The sequence below is a fragment of the Pituophis catenifer genome, unplaced genomic scaffold (assembly GCF_029215685.1).
Source record: "Pituophis catenifer annectens isolate HBS135680 unplaced genomic scaffold, rPitCat1.0.hap2 SCAF_1, whole genome shotgun sequence".
Classification (NCBI taxonomy): domain Eukaryota; kingdom Metazoa; phylum Chordata; class Lepidosauria; order Squamata; family Colubridae; genus Pituophis; species Pituophis catenifer.
The window spans coordinates 152,983,343-153,007,817 of NW_027256881.1; the positions used below are offsets into that span (position 1 = coordinate 152,983,343).

Consider the following 24,475-nt stretch of genomic DNA (forward strand, 5'->3'; position numbering starts at 1 on the left):
TCTCTCTCTCTCTCTCTCTCTCTCTCTATGTGTACGTGTATGTGTATGTATGTAAAATCTAAACTATTCACCAGACTTAACAGTCAAATGTGCTGTAGGAGAACAATTATACTTCTGCCTTTTATCTCAAGATAATTGAAAACTTCACTTGATAGTCCTGAGTTTGAAAATCCATTCAAAACTAGATTTAGCCTATTGTTTTGGGTACATCATTTATCTTCAGGGAATAAGACCCTCTGAATTCAGAAGATTTTATCTCTGAGAACACTTGCACAGGACTGAATGTTTAAATAGTTTAAAACAAAATGTTAGATCCTTCCTAATAGGAAATCCTTTTGCTGTAAGGGAAGTAAACTGAACAATTTTAATAAGACACCTGTAAATAAGGCTGCCTTGTTTTTTAATGTGCAGATTTTTTATTGACAAATCTGGTGACATTTGAGATGCTGTACACAGCAGATGGGGTCAAAGCAGTCAACATCTTACAAGACTGCAAAACTAAGCAGCTCTCCACACAAATCTAAACAAACAGATGCACAAATTAAAGCAAAACAAATCTTAGTTAGATAAACTCACAAGGCAGAATGAGTACTAAACCATGATGCTCAAGCTGCAATAATAATAATAAATACCATAAGATATTTGGCTCAGCAAAGTAAAATATTGAAAAGAAACCTCTCTCTTTCCAGTTAAGAAATTAGAAATATAATTTTGTCCTTCAAGTTTAGTCAAAAATCCGAATTATATGTAAACTTGATTTTCATATGTATAAAACTGAAAACAAAAATGCCTTAAAAATAAAAATTAAATTTCTAACCAAAATATAAAATACTCAGTATGGACATTTCTATTTTTTTTTTCTGTTTTAAAAAAAACGTTATTAACCTCCTGCATAGAAAGTAGCAATAGAGACAATATGTTTCTCAAAATATTTCTCATGTAAAGTTTATGTAATTTCCATATCTCTAAACATATTAGATAAAAGACCCAAAGGTGCTTTTCTCCAAAAGGCAATTGGACTTTCTTGTTCTTTTTCTTTGAAAATGTTTTGCTTCTCATCCAAGTCAATAAATGGTTTAGTTATAGAACTGAAGAAGCTTCTTGAACGAGTAGTTCACCGGCCAAGGGTCACCAGGCTGGGTTTGTGCCTAACGCAGAACGAGAGCTCAAGGTCTCCCAGTTTCTAGCCTGATGCCTTAACCACTACACCAAACTGATTTTCATTTATTTCATTTCATTTCATTTTTATTTACTTGGGTAGTATAAAATTAATAAAATAAAATAAAATTTATTTATTTTATTAATTTTTATGCCACCCATTTCCCTACAAGATGACTCTGGGTGGCTTACAAATAGAAATAATTAAAACATTAACACATTAAAATTACACTGATTACAATATTAAAAACTGTAATAAACTGAAACTAAGAGAGCTAAGAGACGGATGGATGGGGATGAGGTCTTCTCACCCCACCAGCCACCTCTGGATGTGAAAGCCCCCCTCCCCCCCAAGGCCCCATGCCAAGCAGCAAAGGCAGGTACTAATAACCTTCCAGAAGGCCAAAAAGGAAGAGGCAGTTCTCATAGTAAACCTAGTATTTGTATATTCCTCAGCTTTCGTTTAGAGGGGCTGTGAGATCAGAAATTTTAGCTCTTCCCTTTGATTTACTGAGTTTGACTTTTCATTCACACCAGAAGTTAATCTTAACAGTTTGATGTTAAGCATACCAATTGCCAAACTAATGGCTGATATTCTTCTATTTTATATCATCTATTGGGGTATTACAAAGAAGGTAAGGATATGTATATGTCATCTTAGAAAGAATTACATATATGTCATTCCATTTCAACATAAGAATATAGTGGAAATTAAATAGACAGAAAGAAAATACTGATTTTCTACTGCAAATACCTAAGAAATCAACATAGTTTTTGCAAAGCCAGAATTTCCAGCTTATTTCATATTTTGGATGCAGTATATTTTAACCAAATACTTAAATTCTGTTTTACCAAAGACAGTTAAAGCATGCAATAGTGAACAGATATATTAGCTGATGTTTCCATTTCCCCTCAAGCAAGCATATTGATGTGTTATATCAAATATAAGTTAAAATGTGAAACATAAGCTGCCACATCAAAATGACTGCCACATCAAAATGAGAAGGGAGAAACCAAATACGTTAACCAGCTTATTAAAAAAAAAAGAGGAAGAAGTTGAAGAAGAGGGAATATTATAAATCTCCTCTAATGAAGAAATTGCACATTTCTGAGTTATATGGATATTTTTATTCCCAATTCAATTTTTAGACAGAAATTAAACAAATCAGTACATTCTGCTATGCCATCTGCCAGTTAGTTTTCAGTTCAACATTGCATTTCTAGACTGTGTATCTTGAAGTCTGAAATCATTATGTTGCTGGCAAGTAAGGTGCCATACATGTGGTTATGGCAGAATTGAGAGCAAGAGAGAGCAGAAAAGAGGAAATATCACTTGTTATAAATATGAAACCCAATTCAACCCTTGAGGTGAGCATACCAGACTACATTTCTAGATATGAACATTGGTGATTTGACAAATGTGAATGAAGGAAGTGCTTTTAGAGCCATATCACCTACCTATAAACCAAATGGGGAATTATTTTATTATTATTTATTATTTATTGAATTTGTATACCGCCCTACTCCCGAAGGACTTAGGGCGGTGAACAGCCGAATAAAATACATATAATATAAACGTTAAAACCCATTAAAATACAATTAAATAATTGGCTCAGAAAACGAAATTTAAAACACCCCAAATTCATAAGACAAGTTTAAAATTTAAAAATTTAAAATTTTTTTAAAAACAATTTAAAAGAGAGGTTAGACCAGGCCGGACTGCTGAAATAGAAATAGAAGGAATGTAGAGAAAATGTTTATTTCTTTTCCCTTTGCCTTTTCCTTCCCTTCCCTTCCCTTCTTTTCCTTTCCTCTCCTTCCCTTGACTGCATAAACAGCATGCTAATACTAGACAAGTGTTTCAATTCACTATTATTTTAATCAATTTATAGATGCAATCCTATAGACCTCCTGTGACCAGATAGACCTCCAGTAACTAGAAACAATCCATTACATATTCTAATAAGAATTAATGGGAGGGTTTTACCACCACAATCCAACACTTATTTTGTTATTAATATAAGCCATGATTTTATTTATCTGCTGTGACTAGATCTAGTGAGAAACTTGTTTTTATATTTTCTATGAGAAAGCAGCCATATATCTTTATAATTCGTGGTACAATGATCATTTAGTATCAAGCCTGCCTCAGCCTACTTAATTCAGCTGATCACATCCATCATTATAACTTTAATTATTACAAACTGTAAGGGGGTGAGCATTTATTAAATCCAGCCATACCTCTTGTTCCATTTTCTAAAACTTAGCACAGAGCCTGAAATCGATAATAGTGAACAATTAAACAGCTTGCTCACTCTTGTAATTTAAGTTGGTCATAATAAAAATTGTGCTATTGCTCCTTTGGATTGATACATTTTTTATTCATTTCATGGTACTAAAATCTACTTTAGTAATACCATTTAGTAATACCATTCATTTCATGGTACTAAAATCCTTTAATAATACCTGATCACCTTTTAACATAGAGATACATACACACAACATTTCTTGCTTGGGTTTATGCCTTTAGATGAAAATGACTAGGCAATATTGTTATTCCATATTATTCTTGAGCAGAGAAGAGCCATAAAGAAAAGTTTTTCTCAATCATGTTTTTGCCTTTTTGAAAGTATTATAGGTCACAAAGACACACAAGTAAAATGTATCTATTGCACAAATACCCATTTTAGATTTCTAATTTCCTGAACCTGCTTCATAAAGTTTTGAATTTTTTCATATCTGTTCAACTTAATGGAAGAAATAAACATCACAAATATTAATTACATTTTTATATTCATTTACTATCCTGAGAACATCTTGGTTGTCGTTTACTTTATCTTACATTAAAAGATTTATTATTCAAGTTATCTCCCAAGCTTCTAATGTAAATTTTCCAAGAAAGAGAATGTATAATATAAATGACAACAATCTTGGACTTTTATCTCTGAACAAATTTAGATAAAATTATATTATACAACACTTTGAACAAGATTGCACTCTACAAATCATAAGTAAAGTCCATAAACAAGCACATAATACACTTTAAGAACTCATTCCTAAATTGAAACTTTGAAGGAAATGAAATGTTTTACCGCTTACTTTTAAAATATTTTGAGTTTCGTTCCACTTGTTGGTCCACTCTTTGGTAAGCTCTTGCACCTATAAAATAAACCAAAATAATACACACAGATTATATTCAAATCTGAACTGATTACCAATTATTTTCTGACTGTTTTCCAAGTATTTGGATTATCCACTCAACATTACTGTATCATGAGTAATCTCATGGACCTTATTCAGTACTAATATTTTTAGACAATAGTATTAAAATGCACTTAATTAAAACAAAAGTCAGTTTTTATCTCAATCTGGACATTAAAAGCTTTGCTGCAAAATTATTTTTACTACATTAAATAGAAGAGTTTACAATGTAAATACGGATTGTCAGTAATTATGCCTGCTGGGGTTATTTTGAATCAATGATTTCATAGTGTTTATTTATATTTATAGTATAGTATTTATACCAATCAGTATACATAAATTACTAATTAATATAAGTATCTTTTTCTTACTCGTGAAAGCACATAGAACTAAATGCCTGAAGTTAATGGGTTAAACAACTCTACAGGGGTCTACACCTGGATCATCTTGCCAGGGCTCAGAAACTATGTGAATCAAAGATGTGCATACATAAGTATTCAGAGATTGCCAGGAGCAGGCGCCAAAGCAGCTGAACAAGCCTGGAAAATGAGAAGGCTATTATCAGTTTGAAAACAGAGATAGTTTGGCAGGCAATCTCTCCTGTGCCTGACCAGTTCTATCAATGTGTATTCCCCATTGTGTGCCTATTCCATCCTTCTGAGGTAGATTAAATGAGGACCCAGATTGTTGGGAGCAACATGTTGAGGGGCTGTAAAGCACCATGAAGCGGTAAGTATATAAGTCTAAGTGCTATTGCTATCATCTGTCCCTCTCCTATGAATATATATATATATATATATATATATATATATATATATATATATATATATATATGGTGGGGCAAAAAAGTATTTAGTCAGCCACCAATTGTGCAAGTTCTCCCACTTAAAAAGATGAGAGAGGCCTGTAATTGTCATCATAGGTAGACCTCAACTATGAGAGACAAAATGAGAAAACAAATCCAGACAATCACATTGTCTGATTTGGAAAGAATTTATTTGCAAATTATGGTGGAAAATAAGTATTTGGTCACCTACAAACAAGTAAGATTTCTGGCTCTCACAGACCTGTAACTTCTTCTTTAAGAGGCTCCTCTGTCCTCCACTCATTACCTGTATTAATGGCACCTGTTTGAACTTGTTATCAGTATAAAAGACACCTGTCCACAACCTCAAACAGTCACATTCCAAACTCCACTATGGTGAAGACCAAAGAGCTGTCGAAGGACACCAGAAACAAAATTGTAGACCTGCACCAGGCTGGGAAGACTAAATCTGCAATAGGCAAGCAGCTTGGTGTGAAGAAATCAACTGTGGGAGCAATGATTAGAAAATGGAAGACATACAAGACCACTGATAATCTCCCTCGATCTGGGGCTCCACGCAAGATCTCACCCTGTGGGGTCAAAATGATCACAAGAACGGTGAGCAAAAATCCCAGAACCACATGGGGGGACCTAGTGAATGACCTGCAGAGAGCTGGGACCAATGTAACAAAGGCTACCATCAGTAACACACTACGCCGCCAGGGACTCAGATCCTGCAGTGCCAGACATGTCCCCCTGCTTAAGCCAGTACATGTCCGGGCCCGTCTCTCTCTCCTCTCTCTTTGCTAGAGAGCATTTGGATGATCCAGAAGAGGATTGGGAGAATGTCATATGGTCAGATGAAACCAAAGTAGAACTGTTTGGTAGAAACACAACTCGTCGTGTTTGGAGGAGAGAGAATGCTGAGTTGCATCCAAAGAACACATACCTACTGTGAAGCATGGGGGTGGCAACATCATGCTTTGGGGCTGTTTCTCTGCAAAGGGACCAGGACGACTGATCCGTGTACAGGAAAGAATGAATGGGGCCATGTATCGTGAGATTTGAATGCAAACCTCCTTCCATCAGCAAGGGCATTGAAGATGAAACGTGGCTGGGTCTTTCAGCATGATAATGATCCCAAACGCATCACCCGGGCAACAAAGCAGTGGCTTTGTAAGAAGCATTTCAAGGTCCTGGAGTGACCTAGCCAGTCTCCAAATCTCAACCCCATAGAAAACCTTTGGAGGGAGTTGAAAGTCCGTGTTGCCCAGCGACAGCCCCAAAACATCACTGCTCTAGAGGAGATCTGCATGGAGGAATGGGCCAACATACCAGCAACAGTGTGTGCCAACCTTGTGAAGACTTAAGAAAACGTTTGACCTCTGTCATTGCCAACAAAGGATATATAACAAAGTATTGAGATGAACTTTTGATATTGACCAAATACTTATTTTCCATCATAATTTGCAAATAAATTCTTTCCAAATCAGCCAATGTGATTGTCTGGATTTGTTTTCTCATTTTGTCTCACATAGTTGAGGTCTACCTATGATGTCAATTACAGGCCTCTCTCATCTTTTTAAGTGGGAGAACTTGCACAATTGGTGGCTGACTAAATATTTTTTTTGCCCCACTGTATATACAAACATTAATTCCCTACGTGCTAATTATCCCAGCATTGGGATTAGCATCCCATAGGCTAAAGAAAAAAGGAAAATTGAAGTAAAATTGTAAACTCAGTTACAATTCCACTTAGAGATCGCATTGCCAGTCTCAGTTGCGGTTGCTAAATGAGGAGTATCTGTATATACAGGTAGTCCTCAACATACAACCATGATGGAACCCAATATTTATGTTGTTAAGTGAGAAATTTGATAAGTGAATTTTGCCCCATTTTGCGACTTTTCTTGTCACATTTTTGTTAAGCGAATCTGGTTTTCCTGTTGACTTGGCTTGTCAGAAGGCTGCAAAAAGGGATCATATGACTCTGGGACACTGAAACTGTCATAAATGTAAGTTGTGAAGCATCCATATGTAAATCTTGTGACATGGGGATGCTACAACGGTCATAAGTGTGAAAAATAGTCATGTCACTTTTTTCAGTGCCATTGTAACTTTGAACAGTCATTAAATGAACTATTTTAAATCAAGGATTACTTGCACATAGGTGACACTGAATGGAAGCAAAAATTGGACTTTGAAGAAGTAGGATAGAAATACTATTTATACTTTTGAACTATGGTGTTGGGGAAGACCTTGAGAATGCCATGGATAGCCAATAAAACAAACAGAACACAGAATAAATCAATCTGGAGTTCTCATTTGAGGGACAACCAGACTCAAATTAAACTTTGGTTACAGTATATTTAAGATCCAGCTCCCTTGAGAAATCTATAATGCTGGGAGAGGTGGAAGAAAAAAAGCATAACCCATCATCAAGTTCTGGAGTGGGCAATTAATTTTTCCAAGGGACCACATGAGAAACTTGGACAGTTGTGGAGGGCTGCAGCCACCACCATCCTGCCTGCCACCACCGCACTGTCCCCTGCCACTGCTGTGGACCAGATAGGAACAGACAAAGGGTTGGATGTGGGGCACATGCCATAAAATGCCCGGGTTTAATCAAGATGGATGAACTTCATTACATCAGGAATAGGTGCACTTAGGATGCGCGGGGTCCTAGTTGGTGACAGGCCATCCTCAAGAAGGTCTATTTACAGTGATAGTTCATAATGACTTGTTGGCACATAATTAATTTATGTATAAATAGGAACTAGTCTAAAAGTATTGGTGTTTGAGGTACTGATAAGGTAAAACTTACTCGTGCTTCATTCTGTTGCAGCTTTTCTTCCATACTCAAAGCTGTTGGAGAATCCAGAAGTGCTATCTAGTTAAACAGATAAAACAAACTATTAGAATAACAAGACACATTAAATCTGCTACATGGTGTTCAATGTTACTGTTCTGAAAATAATTGTACAATTAATCTTTAAATAGGAGAGAAGAAGATTTATGGTATCTGATGTGCAGGATTTTTTGTTATAGGCTACTTTTTCCTGTATTCAAAGCAGTGGCAGGATTCAAATAATTTAACAACCAGTTCTCTGCCCTGACTGGCTGGGTGAGTGTGGCCAACTCCACATCACTCACGTTGAGGGGGGGGGGCGCCTCACCCCGCTTGCCTGGCCTCCTGAGCTCTTCTGGTCTTTTTCTATTAATTTGTCTACTACTACAGTGTCTGGTTTATTATCTAATGCCTACCTGTCCTTCTGGATCCAGAACTCCCACAGATTCTTAGCTCTATTATTCTCCACGATCTTCTGTGGAAACTCCTTGATGGCTGGCTGGGGAATTCTGGGAGTTAAAGTCCATACATCTTTCAGCTGAGAAATACTGATCTACCCCTTGGGTTCTACCTAGTGTGGTAAATCCCTGCTTCTATGGAACTGGTGCTTACTGCCTGTTCTTATGCTGTTGTGATCAATGATCAGTGCTGCCTTTTACACACACACACACACACACACACACACACACACACACACACCAGACCAGACCAGACCAGGGGTCTACAACCTTAAACACTCAAAGAACCATTTGGACCCATTTCCCACAGAAAAGAAAACACAGGGAGCCACAAAACCCTTGAGACAACACTGCATATATAATTTTTATCCTTATGCTTATAGTCTATTTAACTCAGTACTATTTCTTCTGGGTCTTAGGTGGGAAAAGAGCTTTCCTATCACTTGCTGGAGATGTCATGGGTTAATCTGGGAATTTCTGTGAGCAAATTCTAATTTACTGGAATTGCATCTTTGGCTTAATTGTAATTATATATTCAATTAAATTTGAAGTCTTTTATATAATTGTTTCTTCCACTTCAGGAATAATTATAAAAATGATGATTTCTCACTCATTTCTTTACTAGTAGTAGAAATAAAATAAGCAGCCATAAATGTCATCTAAAGTTGGAGCCTTATATTTGGATTCCGATGGATATTGTTGTGAATGCTTTTGCAAAACTGTGGCTGTGAAGACTTGCCACAGATAAGTTTACAAACCACCAATATCAAATAACATTTGATTGTGTATTCTTACGCAATTGCCCTCTTGTACTGTACCACTGCATTTTGGATTCAAATGCAAAAAAAAAAAAAAAAAAAGGGAGAGCAGAGAAAGGAATGCTGCACCTGTTTGCAATTCTTTAAGCCCACCTCTGATTCAAAGGCTCCCCAACCTTTCTGGTTTTGCAGATCAGCGGGGGAAGCACTGCATCTCTCTTTACTCCCCACTGAATACACATAGAAACTCTAACATAAAGTTTAGCTCATTCAATTTCTCTACTAATCACAACATCAATTACTGCCTTATTAAAATAAATACACTGTTTTTCAAGCCCAGACCTATCAGCCGGCAAAGCCGTTGAGGTATCAAAGACTAAGATGTAAAGAATTACTGAAATATAGACGTAAAGAATTAGAGAACAGAGAATAGTGATGCTTCAATAAGGAATTATGAAATCAAGATTTGGAAGAAGTGCCACCACCATGTTTAATTTTTTTTATCCTGAAGAAAGACTTGGTCAAGCTTCTTTAACAGACAATGTTTTCCTTGCGTGAGAGATAAAGAGCTCATGGCTAAAATTGCTTACCTCAAATGCCAAAGGCAGAGGACCCAAGTCTATTCTTTTTCTCTATGCAAAGCACAGACCACAAAACACAAGCCTCAATGTTTAAAAAATGTGAAGTAAGTTATCTATTTCTAAACTGCCTGATGGCTGATTAACATATACAGTAATAGATGTTATTTTGGGGATTAACCTAACATTCAACACTGCCCTAAACTGTCTCTTATCCAGAGGCAAATTTTGTCAAGAAACATTTAGTCCTGAAATGATGTATACACGTTAGTATAATTTAAAACAGAAGATGTTATTTGAGATTGTGAAATCACTGCTATCCCTAACCTGGTTCCCCTGAGCAAGCAGAGTTTTCAGTCTGGCAATTTCAGCTCGTAGTTCACGAATTAGCTTGACGTTTGGATCTTCATTAATGGTAGGTTTGTTGATTATGTTTTTAGCTCGGTTTGCATAGCGAAGGGTGCTCAATGTTTCTCCATAATTAACATCAGCAGGTGATATAGCTGAGAAAAAGGATTTCAAAATTACGTGATATCAATACTAAGTTTCATTTAGAAGTCTTAAAAGCTCCTTATGAGTAGAGAAAAAGCAAATGGTTCCTTTTGCTGCTATGGCCAGAATGGCGTTTATGAAAAATTATTAATGGAGTTATCATTTCGACACATGGCTCTAATGGGAAGTTTATTATATTTCACTAGCTTGCCATGACTTCAAATGTCTACGAAAAGATATTATTTCCTTACAATTTTGTAGGACCTTGAAAATTATTATGAAGAGTATTATAACATAAATTGACTCTTCATTATTTGTTCTCCACTTCTATGTAGGCCCATAATTAAGCTTACACATAAAGGTTACATTATTAAAAATAATATAACAATATTGTATTCTCAGTACAAATGTTTAATGATCACACTATATGCCATGCTAGTCAATTTAATCTACAGAAAACTTTTCTAAAATAGATAGAAGAACTTTCACATAAAAGAAAACACACTTACTTGCAATCATTATTGTTTTAGAATTTCCTCCTAGGCTATCTTTCAAAAGCCATGTCAACACAGAATCCCTGTAAGGCACAAATACTTGTTTTTTCTTTATAAGAGGGTTTGAGGCATCCTGAGATATATCAGCTATGAAAAAAGAAACAAGCCATTTTTATAGAGGGATAGATAATGAGTTAATTCAGTTTTGCAATGAATTAAACATAAAGCAAGGGATATACCTAAGGCAGAAATTACATTTCCCAGAGTAACTAGGGATTTGTTTATATTTCCTCCTTCTTTTAATCTGACACCTGTGGCACCAGTGGCATCTGCTCTCTCACTTCCAGCTAAATCTACCAAATGTATCTTGCTGACAGTCTCGCATGGCATTTCAGTGTCAAACTTAGCCTACAGAAAAATAACAAGAACAAAATACAATCAATACTCTGAATATTAAAAACAAGAGTTGCAGAGGTGGTAGCAAAACATTTTATATGTTTCAATTTTAATGCATTGTATATGTTAGTATACTAGAGACATCACCTTTGAATAATAGCTTAATCCCTTTAAATTGTACTTTTAATTTCAAACATATTAACTAAGATAAAAAGAGGTTAAACATACATTGTTTTTCTTTTCCAAAATATACTTGCTTCAAAAAGGCATGTGTAAAATGCCTGGGAATTAACATTTTGAACATACCCAAATATTTTCTTTCTTTTTTAAAAAAAGTTTTTTATTAAGTACCCTTTAAAAACATTGGACACAGTCTGACCATCCTGGTTTTGTCATCTACATACATATTTTTTTAATATAACAACAAATATAACTACTACCTATCATACATTGTTACTTTGATCTTATAAACATATCCCTTGTCTTCATTTGCATATTTGTCAAAATATTATCCCGTGTCAGTTCTACAAACTTTCACTCTTTTTTGTTCCAACTCCTTTTCTCCTTTCCAACCATTGGCACAATTTGTTCCAAATTTTATAGTATTCTGTCTCATCCTTATATTTAACTTCTAGTGTCAGCATATCCATTTCTGCACGTCAGAATTTTCTTTATTATTTCTTCTTCCGGGGGGGATTTCCTCCTTTTTCCAGTATTGCACATAAATCAGTCTTGCTGCTGTTATAACATGCAGCATTAGGTATATCAATCCTTTACCATGTTTCTCTTTTATAATTCCTAGTAGGAATAGTTCCGGTTTCAAAACTATATTTTGATCTAGTATCTCTTCCAACCATGTCTTTACCTGACACCAAAATTCCCTAGCTTCCCATACCCAAATATTTTCATTGACAGCTCTTAAAATAAGAGTTTTAGTTTCCACAGCAAATTCCCATTCATAAAGAAAGATTCCAGTACTGCAAAGATGCCCAATGAGTTTTCAAGTTATATATTTAAAACAGCAGTTTATTTCCCATAATTTTTTTGAAAATTCTTAATCACTTCTTTTTCCAAACCATATCTCCAAAAGCTGGAATTGAACAATAAATAGAATGTGCTGGAATTCCTTGAAAAATTTATAGAATGGAATTTGTGTATTTATGTATCTATAGTAACAAGTCTAGGTAAAATAATAAATAAAATAATAAAATGCTATGTATTCAGTCTATTAAAAATGGTGGTTTATTTATTTCTTTTTGAAAAAAAAAATACCATTTCCTCTTGTTGATATAATCAGAATAGATACTGAGACTCTGATTAGATATCCCAACAATTTTTATGCAAGATGCAATGGAAAATGTTAATTTTTATCTGACTTATAAAGGCTGATGCTGATTAGGGCCGAGAAGGACAGTGCTCTGTGATCACCCAACTAGTTTCCATGCTTAAGGGAGGACTAGAACGTGGATCTCCCCACTCTTAATATGGCTCCTTAACCACTGCACTACACTGGCTCTCATTCCCCATTTCAAATATTAGCCCAATAGTTTAAAAAAAAAAAAAAACCAACCCTGTGTAATTAACAATAGGATTAAACAGACAAGCAGGCACGTATAGAGTCAGGGAAAAGGCATTAAAGAAATGCTATCATTCTTCCACATTCCTATCAAATGTGATGTTAAAAGTAAAACTAAAAGAAATTCTCATATCCAGTCACAAATTGTATACATACTATACCGTTTACACATATCAGGGAAGGATGAACTGCCATTTAATTTATTAGAAAGGCAAATATTTTATTTTATTTTTTTCCTCAAAGAGGAAAGAGTTGCAACTCAATAATTCAGTGTAAAATTCACCAAGATTTTTTTTTTCTTACCTGAGTGAAATTGATTGTGAAAATGGCATGGGATCTGCTGCTAACATCATTCATTCCAGTTGCAGCGGTGGTTCGATTTATATTCCCTCCTTCCATAAGTTCCTCTACATCACTATAATTTTGTACTAAGTGTTTTGACAGATCTGGAAAAAAAATCAAAAATATAAGTAAGGCGTTTAGGTATTAATCAATTAAACATAAGACACAAACAGATCTCAAATTAATAGTACATTTTAACAGCTGTTAGTAATATAATTATTGCAGATAAATAGAGTTTCCTCTTTTTCTTTCCTAAAGTTATCAGAAGTGGGTTCCAAACTTCCTTAAGCATTGGCAAATAGTTAGACTTTCTATATCTCTTGTACTCTACTGCTTTCTCCCTCACTGTAGCTCCTTCCCCTCTTGCTTCATCTTCATTTTTTTTTTACTTGAAGAAAGCAAATTTCTTTGTGTGGGTCATCTTAAGTTTAGTATTCTCTTCCTATTAGTATTTCTAATTCAGTGCCACTGCACAGAAGTAGAGAAAACAATGTAACAACTACATGGATGAACATACATACATACATACATACATACATACATACATACTTATGTATACTATGTATTTGTATTGTATGTATATGTGTATGTGTATGTGTGTAGATATATATATATATAGAGAGAGAGATATTGCAGGAGAAAGTCTGGTGTGAATATAGGGATTCACAACCTGAAATGTAGGGATCATCAACCTGAAAAGAAATCTGCAGTCTTCCTAAACATTTTTTATTTTTAATGCACCATGACATAAACTGGAAAAGAATATATTATGCCAATTATATTCTAATAAGTGCTCTTCTATCACAACTGCCTAATTTATATGGCAGACTCATCAGTCATTTCCAATCAGTTAACAGAACATCAACTCCAGAAATAATAAAAAAACCCGTTGAAATTCACCAAGTGATTAGGGTGAAGCTACAAAAACTTACTAAGGATCATAGAGGTTTATAACCAAGACAGATTTCTGCATTCATACATACACGCAGGTAATCAATAAATGAAACTGTATACATTATTTAAAACCCACCTTCAACATAAGGTCCCTCCTTTGGATGTTCACGAATTCTTAAATTATTTGTTTTTGAAGACTTGCGCCTCAGTAAATCCCTGACACGCTCATTGTAAATTTCCAGGTAACTGAAATAAGAAATAAATGTACTATATATCAAAACAGTATTCAAGTTTAAAATTCCATCTATTCCACTGAATCAAGTTTAATAGTTTAGTTGCAGCTCTCCAAGGAAAAAGGCTGGGCTGACTTTGCCCTTCCCTATGTAGCCTGTATGTCATCTATTCCAGAGAAACCATCAATCCTCTAGAGCAGATTTTTCAAAATGCCAGGTCATCAGAAGAGACTCAGTTATGCTTCCAACTGTTTCAAAGAGGTCAGAAATAAAGATCAGGCCCTCTAAATAGTTAGCATTTTTATACATTAGGGAAATAACAAACAATGGCCTAACGCAGGGGTCCTCAAACTATTGCCTACGAACGGTTATACAGCCCGCCGACCAAATGTATCTGGCCCGCAAAGTGGTGGAATTCAGCCCTGCCCCTTGCCCATTTCCTCCCAGCCACTCCCCATGTGGCTGGCTTTTCCCAGCCGATGGGGGCCCTGGGTAGGTGCCTCACCTACCGCAAGGCTGCACCACCCACATCTCCCCTCCCCTCTTCCAGCCATCACCCTTATCTTCCACCATCAAGCCGCACTTCCCAGTTTTTCTCATTTCAACAGTTTAATGCTCACCGCACCACTGCTGCTGTAAAGGTAAGGCCGAAGGGCGCAGGTGGGAGGGGGAGGACTGGCTGGCGGAGGGGTGATGCTGCCAATGCAGCCACATGTTCCTGGGCTGGAGGGAGGGCGGGTGAACATCAGCGGCCAGTTCTCCTCATCCCAGAAGCACCACCTTCACACTGTCCCCTCTCTGCTAGCAGATGCCCCCTTCTTCATATGGGATCGCTGGGCAATTTCACACGGGATCATCCACTTAGGTCAGGAAAGCTTTGGGGAAGACCCAGGGAGGGCTCTGATACCACCGTCTCCCACACGTTCCAATCCCTCCCGACCACCATCTTGGCCACAGTCTCAAAGATTGGAAAGGCCACACAGGAAGTGAAAAGGGTGAGAGAGGAAGAGAGGCTAGGTATGCCAGACCCAGACGCCTTCCTGCTCCCCTTGTCCCAGAAGCATTAACTTGGCACTCTCCCCTCTCTTGCTAACAGCTACCCCCTTCTTCACACGGGATTGTTTGACAACGAGGAGGGAGAGTGAGAAGGGGGCAGCCACTAGAAGAGAGGGAAGAGTGCGAGGTTGATGGTTCCAGGACGAGGGGAGCCAGAAAGCATCTCAGTCTCACCCAGCTTCTCTTCCTCTCGCAGCCACGTGTGCTGCTGCTGCCCTTCCAGAGGCCTGCCTCAATAGTGAGGGGGAATAAAGAGGCCAGACAGCAGGCAGCAGGTTCACTCACTTGGTTTGCTCTCTGTCTTCGCTCTTGCATGTTTCGCTGCCTTTTCTCTTCCTGCGTGGCCCTTCCAATCTTTGAGACTGCAGTCAGGGTGGTGGCAGGGAGGAAGGGGAACACGTAGGAGACAGTGGCATCAGAGCCCTCCCTGGCTCTTCTCTGAAGCCGCCCTGGCCTAAGTGGCCAGGGTGGCAGCAGATGGACTAACGCGCATGGGAGCGAAGCGCCCCTGAACTTGCCTTTACTCGGCACAGCAGTCTGCCTTCATGGCAGTACATTTGTTGCTGCCTCCATGGCCTGCCCGCTGCTCTTGCAGCACCTTGCACAGCACAGTAAAAAGCATGCTTCACAAGGGGGGAGATATTGCCCCACTTGCCTCTGGAATGGCAGCAGCAGCGACAACTCACTCTCACTTCCTGGATGTCAGTCGCTTTTCCTGCAGAGCCTGCAGGCTGCCTGTATTGTGATGCCCCACATGACAGCTGGTCTTCGGCTCGCCCACCCACCAGCCAGACTAGCCCAGAAGCGGTGCATCCCCGGTCGCGTGCTGGATGCGGGGCCTGAGGCGGAGGGGAGGGCAAGCAGACGGCCCTCAAAAGAGCACTGCACTGGGGCTATGTGTGCTGTCAGGCCTCCCGTCCATCTCTGCTGTCTTCGCCTGCACTCAAGCGCGTCCTCCATGGATCACTAAGAGCCTGAGGCTGGTGGCACCAAGGCAGCCCTCGCCTTCCACTGCTTTGGGCTCAGAGCTGTAAGCTGCACGTCCAGGAAGCACTGCGGTGGAGAGAAGCCTCCGAGATCAACCCTAGTTTTGCTGTCCATTGCAACTAGGAATCTCAAATACGGCTGAGAATGAACGTTGTGTTATAGACAGCCCAGGCGCTAGATCGGCCCCCTGCAAACTCCAATTGCTGAGTAGCCTGGACTCCCAGTGATGGGATGGGGTCCTTCAGGCACTTAGCTTGGCCGCCTGTTTAAGTAGGTCCAGCCAGCGGCTACAACACAAACGTTCATTCTTGGCCATATTTGAGATTCCTAGCTGTTTACTTGCGAGCACCATTGGCCGGGAGAGGCGGGGAGAAAGGCGAGGGGGCAGCACAGTCGAGGATGAAGAAGCCAGGCACGGGTAGGCAGATTAGAGGCAGCCAGCAGATTGCTGGCTTGCTCGCTCGGCTGCTCGCCACCTGGAGCATGCCGTGGCCACCTCCTGCCTCCACTTATCGAGGAGGCTGAGCAGCAGCAGGGAGAGCACAGATCTCCTGAGCTGCAGGAAGCAGCTGCCAGCAACGCCCTCAGATGTTGCGAGCAGGGAGGATCAACCTCCCTCAGGAGCCGTGAAGCGCTCGCCACCCCTCTGACACCCACTGAGCCTCCTCCCACTGCGAACGCCTCTCTTCCTCCTCCTCACCAGAAGCGCTTGCATGCCCAGTGGGAAGGGGGAGGCTGGCGACTGGCTGGGCCACTTTAATGGAGAGGCATCCTCACCAATCTGGCATGCATGGAGGTCCAGCCGGCCGATTCCTAGCTGCAATCAACAGCATAGCTAGGATTGACCCCAGCCGCTTCTCTGCATCACAGTACTTTCTGGATGCAGCTTACACCTCTGAGCCTCAGCAGCAGGAGGTAAGGGCTGCTTTGAGTCTTCAAATTTTAAATGACAAGAGATGTGTTACTTTTGGGGAGACTGTGGGATTGCCCCGCTTCCCCACCGGCCTTCACTCTGGATATCAGATTCCCGCTCAGCACCAGTTCAGGGGTTCCTTCCCCCCACCCCAGGACAGAGAGAGAGACAGGGAGGAAGGAAGGGAAGGAAAGAGAGAGACAAGAGACACACACACTGAGACACACACAGAGAGAGACTTGTTGATTGTAAGCTCCTTGGGGCTGAGAATTTCTGCAAAACTGAGTTTCCTGAAGTGGACCACTAGACTCCTAAACAACTTAAATTGACAAAATGGACTGCTAAATTGGCCACACCCACCCAGTCACATGACTACCTAGCCATGCCCACCCAGCCGGTCTGGCCCCCCAACAATCTGAGGGACTGTGAATTGGCCCCCTGTTCAAAATGTTTGAGGACCCCTGGCCTAACGTGTTGATCAGTTCTCATGGGCAGTATTTAAGCAGTGTAAACAGGACTGCAGTAGATGGAGCAAAACAATCATTTATGGACTCTAAACAGAACAGAATTTGTGGAGAGGGTGCTTGTTTCATTTTTAAATAAAGATGTAGAATGGTAACTCAGTTAAAAGATAAATCAATTCAGAAACTTTTGTTTCATTTATTCTTGCACTACATGCTGACTGTTGAAAATTCTTCCCTCCCCCTGAATAAATATGTTCTCTTGAACTAATCTTCTAATGAAGAAAGAAAAATCCAGCAAACAAGGAGAAAGAGATGCTATGTTGATAATGATATGACAAAATCAAACAAACTGTTCTGTCTATATATAGTCATGATATCACTACGCAAACATACCTGACCTCTGTTCGAAAGGAGGCTTCATTCCATCTTGTTTTCTCATTTACTCGTTTGAATAATCCTTCACAGATCCGAGGTATTAAACCTGTATCTCCCTACAAAAAATAATACGTTGATATAATGCAATACAAAAAAATGACTGATACAAAAATATTCCATTCAAAAATGGGAAACACTTGGATTTCAACAAGTCTTTTCAATTTGCAATTTGTATCTCTCTAAATTGTCTTTTGGGTAGTGGGGAGAATTTATTTTTTTATTAGAGGAGGTTGAACAAAAGAATGAGCAAATGTCACTTTCCCACCTTCCTTGTTAAGTCCAGAAAATCAGGAGTCCAGGCAGTTCAAATGAATATGTATGTTTATTTCAAGCTTAAGCTCTCTACATAAAACTGAACTACTAATTTTCAAAACAAATTGGTGATAGGTAGCAGTCAACAGATTTCAAGGTGGGAAGAACTTAGATATCTTGTGGGCCCAAAGTGATGGCCTATTTAACCCCTCCCTTGGGCTCAGCCTAATCACTCATTGTTTCCCATGTACACAATTTGGAGAAGCCAGTATCACTAAATAACTCTTCACATGTCTAGTTATACTTAGAAAATGTAAATAAACAAGTTACCTTGTTTAAAATATTTAAATGGCTACCCAGCTCAATCAAAATAAGTCTGGGAAGCATATATAAAGCTCTACAGAGCCTAACAAAAAGAATATAAAAACCAATACACAATAATAAAATAATAAAATGTTGATCCAAATAAATAACATTCTCATCTAATTGGAACTCCAAGAGATCATATCTCAAAGGTTTTGACAGCCTTTCTAAATGCCATCACGATCAGGACTAACCATATCTTGGGAGGAAGGATGTCACATAAGATAAAGATCACTACCAAGAAGATGCATCTCCTGCAGCCTCCCTAAAGTATGGGGTGGACAATGAAATTGGTTTTTTAATTCTTGCTTTTATCTGTGCCAGATGTTATTAGAACTGTCTACATGTAAAACATTTGTTAAAATTATCTGTTTTCTAAGGAAACCAAAGGGGGAAATAAATATAATACAAAAGGCATCAACTTATAAAAAGTTTTTTTCTGAAATGAATAACTTACAGCATTTCCCATCATTGTATAAGACTTCCCAGATCCAGTCTGTCCATAGGCAAAAATACAAGCATTATAACCTTCAAAGGCAGACTGGAGGACATCAATTCCAAGGTTGTTAAATACCTGGGGATCCAAGAATGTCAGGAAGTAAAATACAATTTCAAAATACAATTTAAAGTATGTTTTTCATTCATTTCTGTAAACTATAGCAATCATTTTAGTACAACATACTGTAAGAACACTAACTTAGCAAGCATTTATTAGAGATGGTCAGTTCAAATATTTATTTAGAAATATAATTCATATATTTCCCCAAATGTACAATAAGCAGTGTACAATATTTTATAATATAATCTTGGATGCTCTTCTTAAGAATCAGGTCAGGTTCCTTATTTCTTTTTCTTTTTCTTTAGAGTTTTAACTCTAAAACTCTCTTTAAAAAAATATTTATTTTTTGAATTATAATAAGGACATGAAAATATTGCAAGGAATATGTCTTAACATTTACAGCTTATCACCCAAGAAGCCTACATGAATATTATACAAGTTAAACTTAAGGTCATTAATGTGGAAGTAACAATTTATCCTTTTGGACTCATGCCCAGGTTAATTATTGATAAAACTGAAACATCTGTTCAAAAACCATAAACATGATTTATATTACTTTACATACACAAAGGAAAGAAAAATCCAATGCAACACATCAGAATTTTTTTTTTTAAAAAAAAAAACCACAATAGTTTCTAAGCAAAGTTTCAAAGTAGTTAACAGACATTTTGTGATAGAATTGCAGGTTTACATGATTTCAAATTGCTGGCCAAACAGAACAGAAGATCACAGTGTAAAAGAATCAGTATGTGTGCCTAGGAATGGGAATATATATACCTACAAATGTGCATGGCCAACACGTGTAGGTAATTTTGTACATATTAAACAGTTGAAATAAGCAGTTTTAAAATCATCTCTCCAACATTCACATAGTAAACATTGGCAATATGTTTTCACTTTGGGTATCATTAATGTCAGCAACCTACCATTTCCTGAGATGCATAGTTTGAACTTTCAGGATCAACTGAGAAGTAGGAGAAATCATACGTAAATGTTTTTGTTCGTTCTCTTCCCAAGTCCCCAGTTCCTCCCTCTGGGATCTAATAAGTGAATGAACAAACAAATTAACACTGCATTCTATATTAAGATAATCACTGTACATTTTTTTAAAAAAAATGTGAGGTGAATATGTAGTAAGGTGAATCTACTAATGCGCATCTGTTTCTTAAATATTTAAAAATACTTCAAGAAAAGCAATTTTCAAAAATTTATCCTCCACTACTCACCTCCTATATTATTAATATATCCATTAATTTTATTCCATAGAGTCCCCACCTGCACTTGTTTATCCATGAGGATTGGCAAATCACTCCTACCATTTCTAAGAACATAGCCAAATTCAGAGGAAGAAAATGAGGTTATCGAATTACATTTCTTTCAAAATTAATGGGCTGATTCAATAGATATTCTAGCCTTTTATCATTTACATTAAGATTACAGAATTAACAGGAGTACAATAGAAAAGAAAACAAAATAGGAGAATTAAATTCCTAATTATTACAATTAGAATGCCCTTTGATTAATGGGGGAAAAGTTAATTTTAAAAAGCAAATAAAATTAACATGCCATATATTTTAGTTGCTTACTAAATGCAGGTTAAATACATTGTATCCATTTTTAATTGAATTGAAGATGGGCAAGATGCAATCTGCTTGGAGCAGCTAACTCTCTATTTTGTGGCTATCGACACATATTAGCCAGTTTCTCATGCGTTATTGATATGAAACAAAACATAGGGTGTGCTGATATCTCTGGATGAACTAACCACAGCTATAACAAAGTACCATCCCCCAAATGAAAACACTCAAGCCTACTTATTTGTTTGATAGCCTGGTTATCATAATACTAGCCTTTATGCCTTCCAAACATCAAAGACAAGAAAGGAAGTATTCAGGAGCCCTCTAGAGTTTGGTATAAAATGTGCAGCAGTATAAGTGTTTTAGATAAATAAATAAACTATTAGTGTATAAAAATTACCACTTCCGTATATCAGGTACTACTAAATTCTTCAATTTTTTTTCTTTTATGATAGCAACAGCACTTAGACTTATATACCGCTTCACAGTGCTTTACAGCCCTCTCTAAGCGGTTTACAGAGTTAGCAACAATTTGGGTCCTCATTTTACCAATCTCGAAAGGATGGAAGGCTAAGTCAACCTTGAGCCAGTGAGAATTGAACTGACAAACTGCAGAAGTAGCCTGCAGTACTACATTCTAACCACTGCGCCACCACGGCTCTCATCCTGATCCTCTGATTTTAAATTCTGATGGTGATTTGTCTGCTACATTTTGTTAAGAAAAAAATCAGAATGATAAACTAAAATAAAAATGTTTCTATTGTGGCTGAACATACTTACCTTTAAGTTTGTGATTTGTGTTTGATTTTTCTCCATTGAAATAATAAACTTAGCATCTAGCTCCTGTTCCCTGCAGAGCAAAATACTATAGTAAATTAACATTTATTATGACCATAGACCAAACTTAATAAAGTTATAAACATTTTATCATCTTCAAGTCCACCCAAATAATATTGAGACAGTTATCTGATACAAGAGTGTTGATCTTCTAAAGAGCACACGCTTATTGCTAAGAAGCCAAAATTGACAACTAGAAAGTAACTTTGGAATCTCTGTCTGCTGTAAAATAACTTATATAAATTCATACAAATTCTCAATTCATCCAGGCAATTTCTTAAAGAACAGCTGAAGTAGCATAGAAAGACATGTTCCATAGATTTAATTTCACCTGAATCACATGGGCATAACATTTAATAGAATTTTGCTGAATCTGCTCTCCAAGACTGCTGAAGGGAGACCATTACATAAATCATAACATAAATTGTACGAAGCAAATCTGTTCTTCCGTGTCTACTTATTTTACATTTTTTCACTGTGTGGTCTCTATGATGTCCCTTAGCTTCTCTTGAGAAGTCTTTATTTGCTTTGATATGCTCTACAATGAAGTCACTGTCTAAATTGAATCATACAGATCAATAGTTTCTCCAGCTAATCTGTTCTAAGTTCCCCTTCTCATCGTCCCAAAATACAATTCTATCTGCCTTACTGTTTCTACTCACTTTAACTTCTCTAAAAGATTAGGCACATGGTCTCAGACAATCAAAAACAGAGGACCAAAGAATGGAATTTGGTTATTTAGAATTCTGTCCATACATCAAAATATTAATATTGAATGTAACACACCAAGGTATTATTATATATGCATGGAGTACCACAGGAAGTACAGAGAGGAGAAATGTGAAAGTGCAAGAATAGGAAGGGTATATTATTGTTAGTATACTGATTATATTAATTTTAGTGAGGAAGTAAATTCCGGATAAATTATTTAGATTAACTGTGCTACTCATTTATACAAATTACCTGATCTTGGTAAAAATACACCTTTTTGAAAGTGGACAAATGGGATTGTCCAGATATAACGTCATTAGCAATGCTATGAGACAGTGAGGAAGAATGAAAGATAAGAGATCAGGCTGTGGCAGGACACTGTCATAACTGAGACAGGGTTGTAATTTGCTTCAAGGTTAAGAGTTTTGTCTGTTTGCCAGATGTCATGCAAATAGCTAGAAGGTTCTTAGATTAATTAAAACACCTGTGAGCAAGTACATCTGACTTCTAGTTCAAGATCTAGGAGGAGCAGAGCCATCAGAGAGAAGAGTTCTTATCTGTTAGTCTATGTGTTTTGGTGTAGATTGAAAGAACTATATGATGTTCAAGGAGCAAGGATCGAAGCTGTGGTGGAAAGCAGGCAATGTGGCTGGAAGGAGGATCTCTGAAGGAAGGAGAAATGTATATCTGAAGACCCAGCAGGAGAAAGCAGTGCTAGAAAGTGAGATTTGCAGAGTAGATTGGCTGCTGCAAGTAACAGAGTGATGCTGGAAAGTGCTTGGAAAAGTGTGGCCAAGGTGTTGGCTTTTCAAGAGGTTCAGGAAAAGCTCTTTTTTCCTCTTCCCTTTCTTCTCTAGCCAATACTGGAAAGGGAAAGCACTACCAAGCTAATAGTTAACAAAGCCATGATTAAATTTAGCAGCTATATGAAAAAGGAACTCCTAAGTACTGTATATTACTTGGCTAAGATCATTGTATACAGAAATATATGCACCATTTATTTTATTTGCCCTGTAACAATAACACATCACTTTGACAGAACACTGTGTATGTCTGCATTAATTCCTGTGTCCTTCCTACCCTGACACAGACCATCAGACGCACAGAAATTTGGTGACTGGTGGATGTTCCTTGCTCTGCCTTGTTCTCTTATTAACAATTATGCTTGAGCAAATACAGAATCGGCATAAGCCATAAGAATGAGGAATGGGAAGAATTTACAGGTAATCCTTGACTTATAATTGTTTAATGATCATTCAAAGTTATAATGGCCTTGGAAAAAGTGACTTATGCCCCATCCTTGAAGTTAGGATCATTGCACAGCACTCCCAGTAATGTAACTGCAATTCAAATGCTTGGAAAGCAGCTTACATTTACCATGGTTATAGTGTCTTGTGGTCACAGGATCACAATTTGTAATTTACCCAGCTGGCTTCTGACAAGTAAGGTCAACTGAGGAAGCTGGAATCCCTTTATGACCGCATGATTTGCTTAATGACTATAGTGATTAGATCCAGTCATTGCAGCACTTAGCAACCAAAATTCCAGTCCTAACTGTGGTTTAGGACAAGTACCTGTGCTCCAGGCATTTGTATTTGTGGCTGTTAAGATATAACAAGTAGGGTCTATATGGGTATGTACAGGTAGTACAGGGAAATGAAGCAAAAGAAATTAGAGTAATAAAATACTAAGTGACTGTATTCCTTATTGAAAGATGGGCTAGAAAAACATTTGTTGGGGTGCAATGAGTTTTTAAGACACTAGAAGAATAAAACTGATCAAATATACTTGGAGCTCAAGTCCAACTGGAAAAGTCCTATGGAGATGATTCAGTCTACATTTTGTGAGATTATCTATACTGAGCTCACCCTTCAGCAGCTTTTGATACCGTTCATCTGTTATTCCCTGGAATATCTCCAAGGGTTGGGAACAGTAGACACTCTTTTACATGACTCTGCTCTTCCCTGAGGGGAAGTATCCAATTAGTATTAGTTGTGAGAAGTAGTGTTTTCTTGGTTACAGCCCTCTTTCTTTGGAACAGCATATTTCCTGAGATCAAAGTAGCTCCCATCCTGTTATAACAGATTT

The 24,475-nt window shown here is 37.6% G+C and overlaps 1 protein-coding gene across 2 annotated transcripts in view; it reads right to left on the bottom strand.

Moving 5' to 3' along the window:
* The window catches only part of KIF16B (kinesin family member 16B), a 135,752-nt gene that overhangs the window by 105,191 nt on the left and 6,086 nt on the right, over positions 1-24,475 (bottom strand). For both annotated transcript variants that reach the window (XM_070933062.1, XM_070933061.1), the window contains exons 2-12: positions 21,620-21,689; positions 20,189-20,302; positions 19,161-19,277; positions 18,047-18,144; positions 14,137-14,246; positions 13,068-13,210; positions 11,032-11,200; positions 10,808-10,939; positions 10,134-10,309; positions 7,989-8,054; positions 4,258-4,317 (exon numbers count right to left, since the gene is read on the bottom strand). In XM_070933062.1, the coding sequence (XP_070789163.1) occupies positions 4,258-4,317; positions 7,989-8,054; positions 10,134-10,309; positions 10,808-10,939; positions 11,032-11,200; positions 13,068-13,210; positions 14,137-14,246; positions 18,047-18,144; positions 19,161-19,277; positions 20,189-20,302; positions 21,620-21,689 (1,255 nt within the window). The remainder of the gene's footprint in view (positions 1-4,257; positions 4,318-7,988; positions 8,055-10,133; positions 10,310-10,807; positions 10,940-11,031; positions 11,201-13,067; positions 13,211-14,136; positions 14,247-18,046; positions 18,145-19,160; positions 19,278-20,188; positions 20,303-21,619; positions 21,690-24,475) is intronic.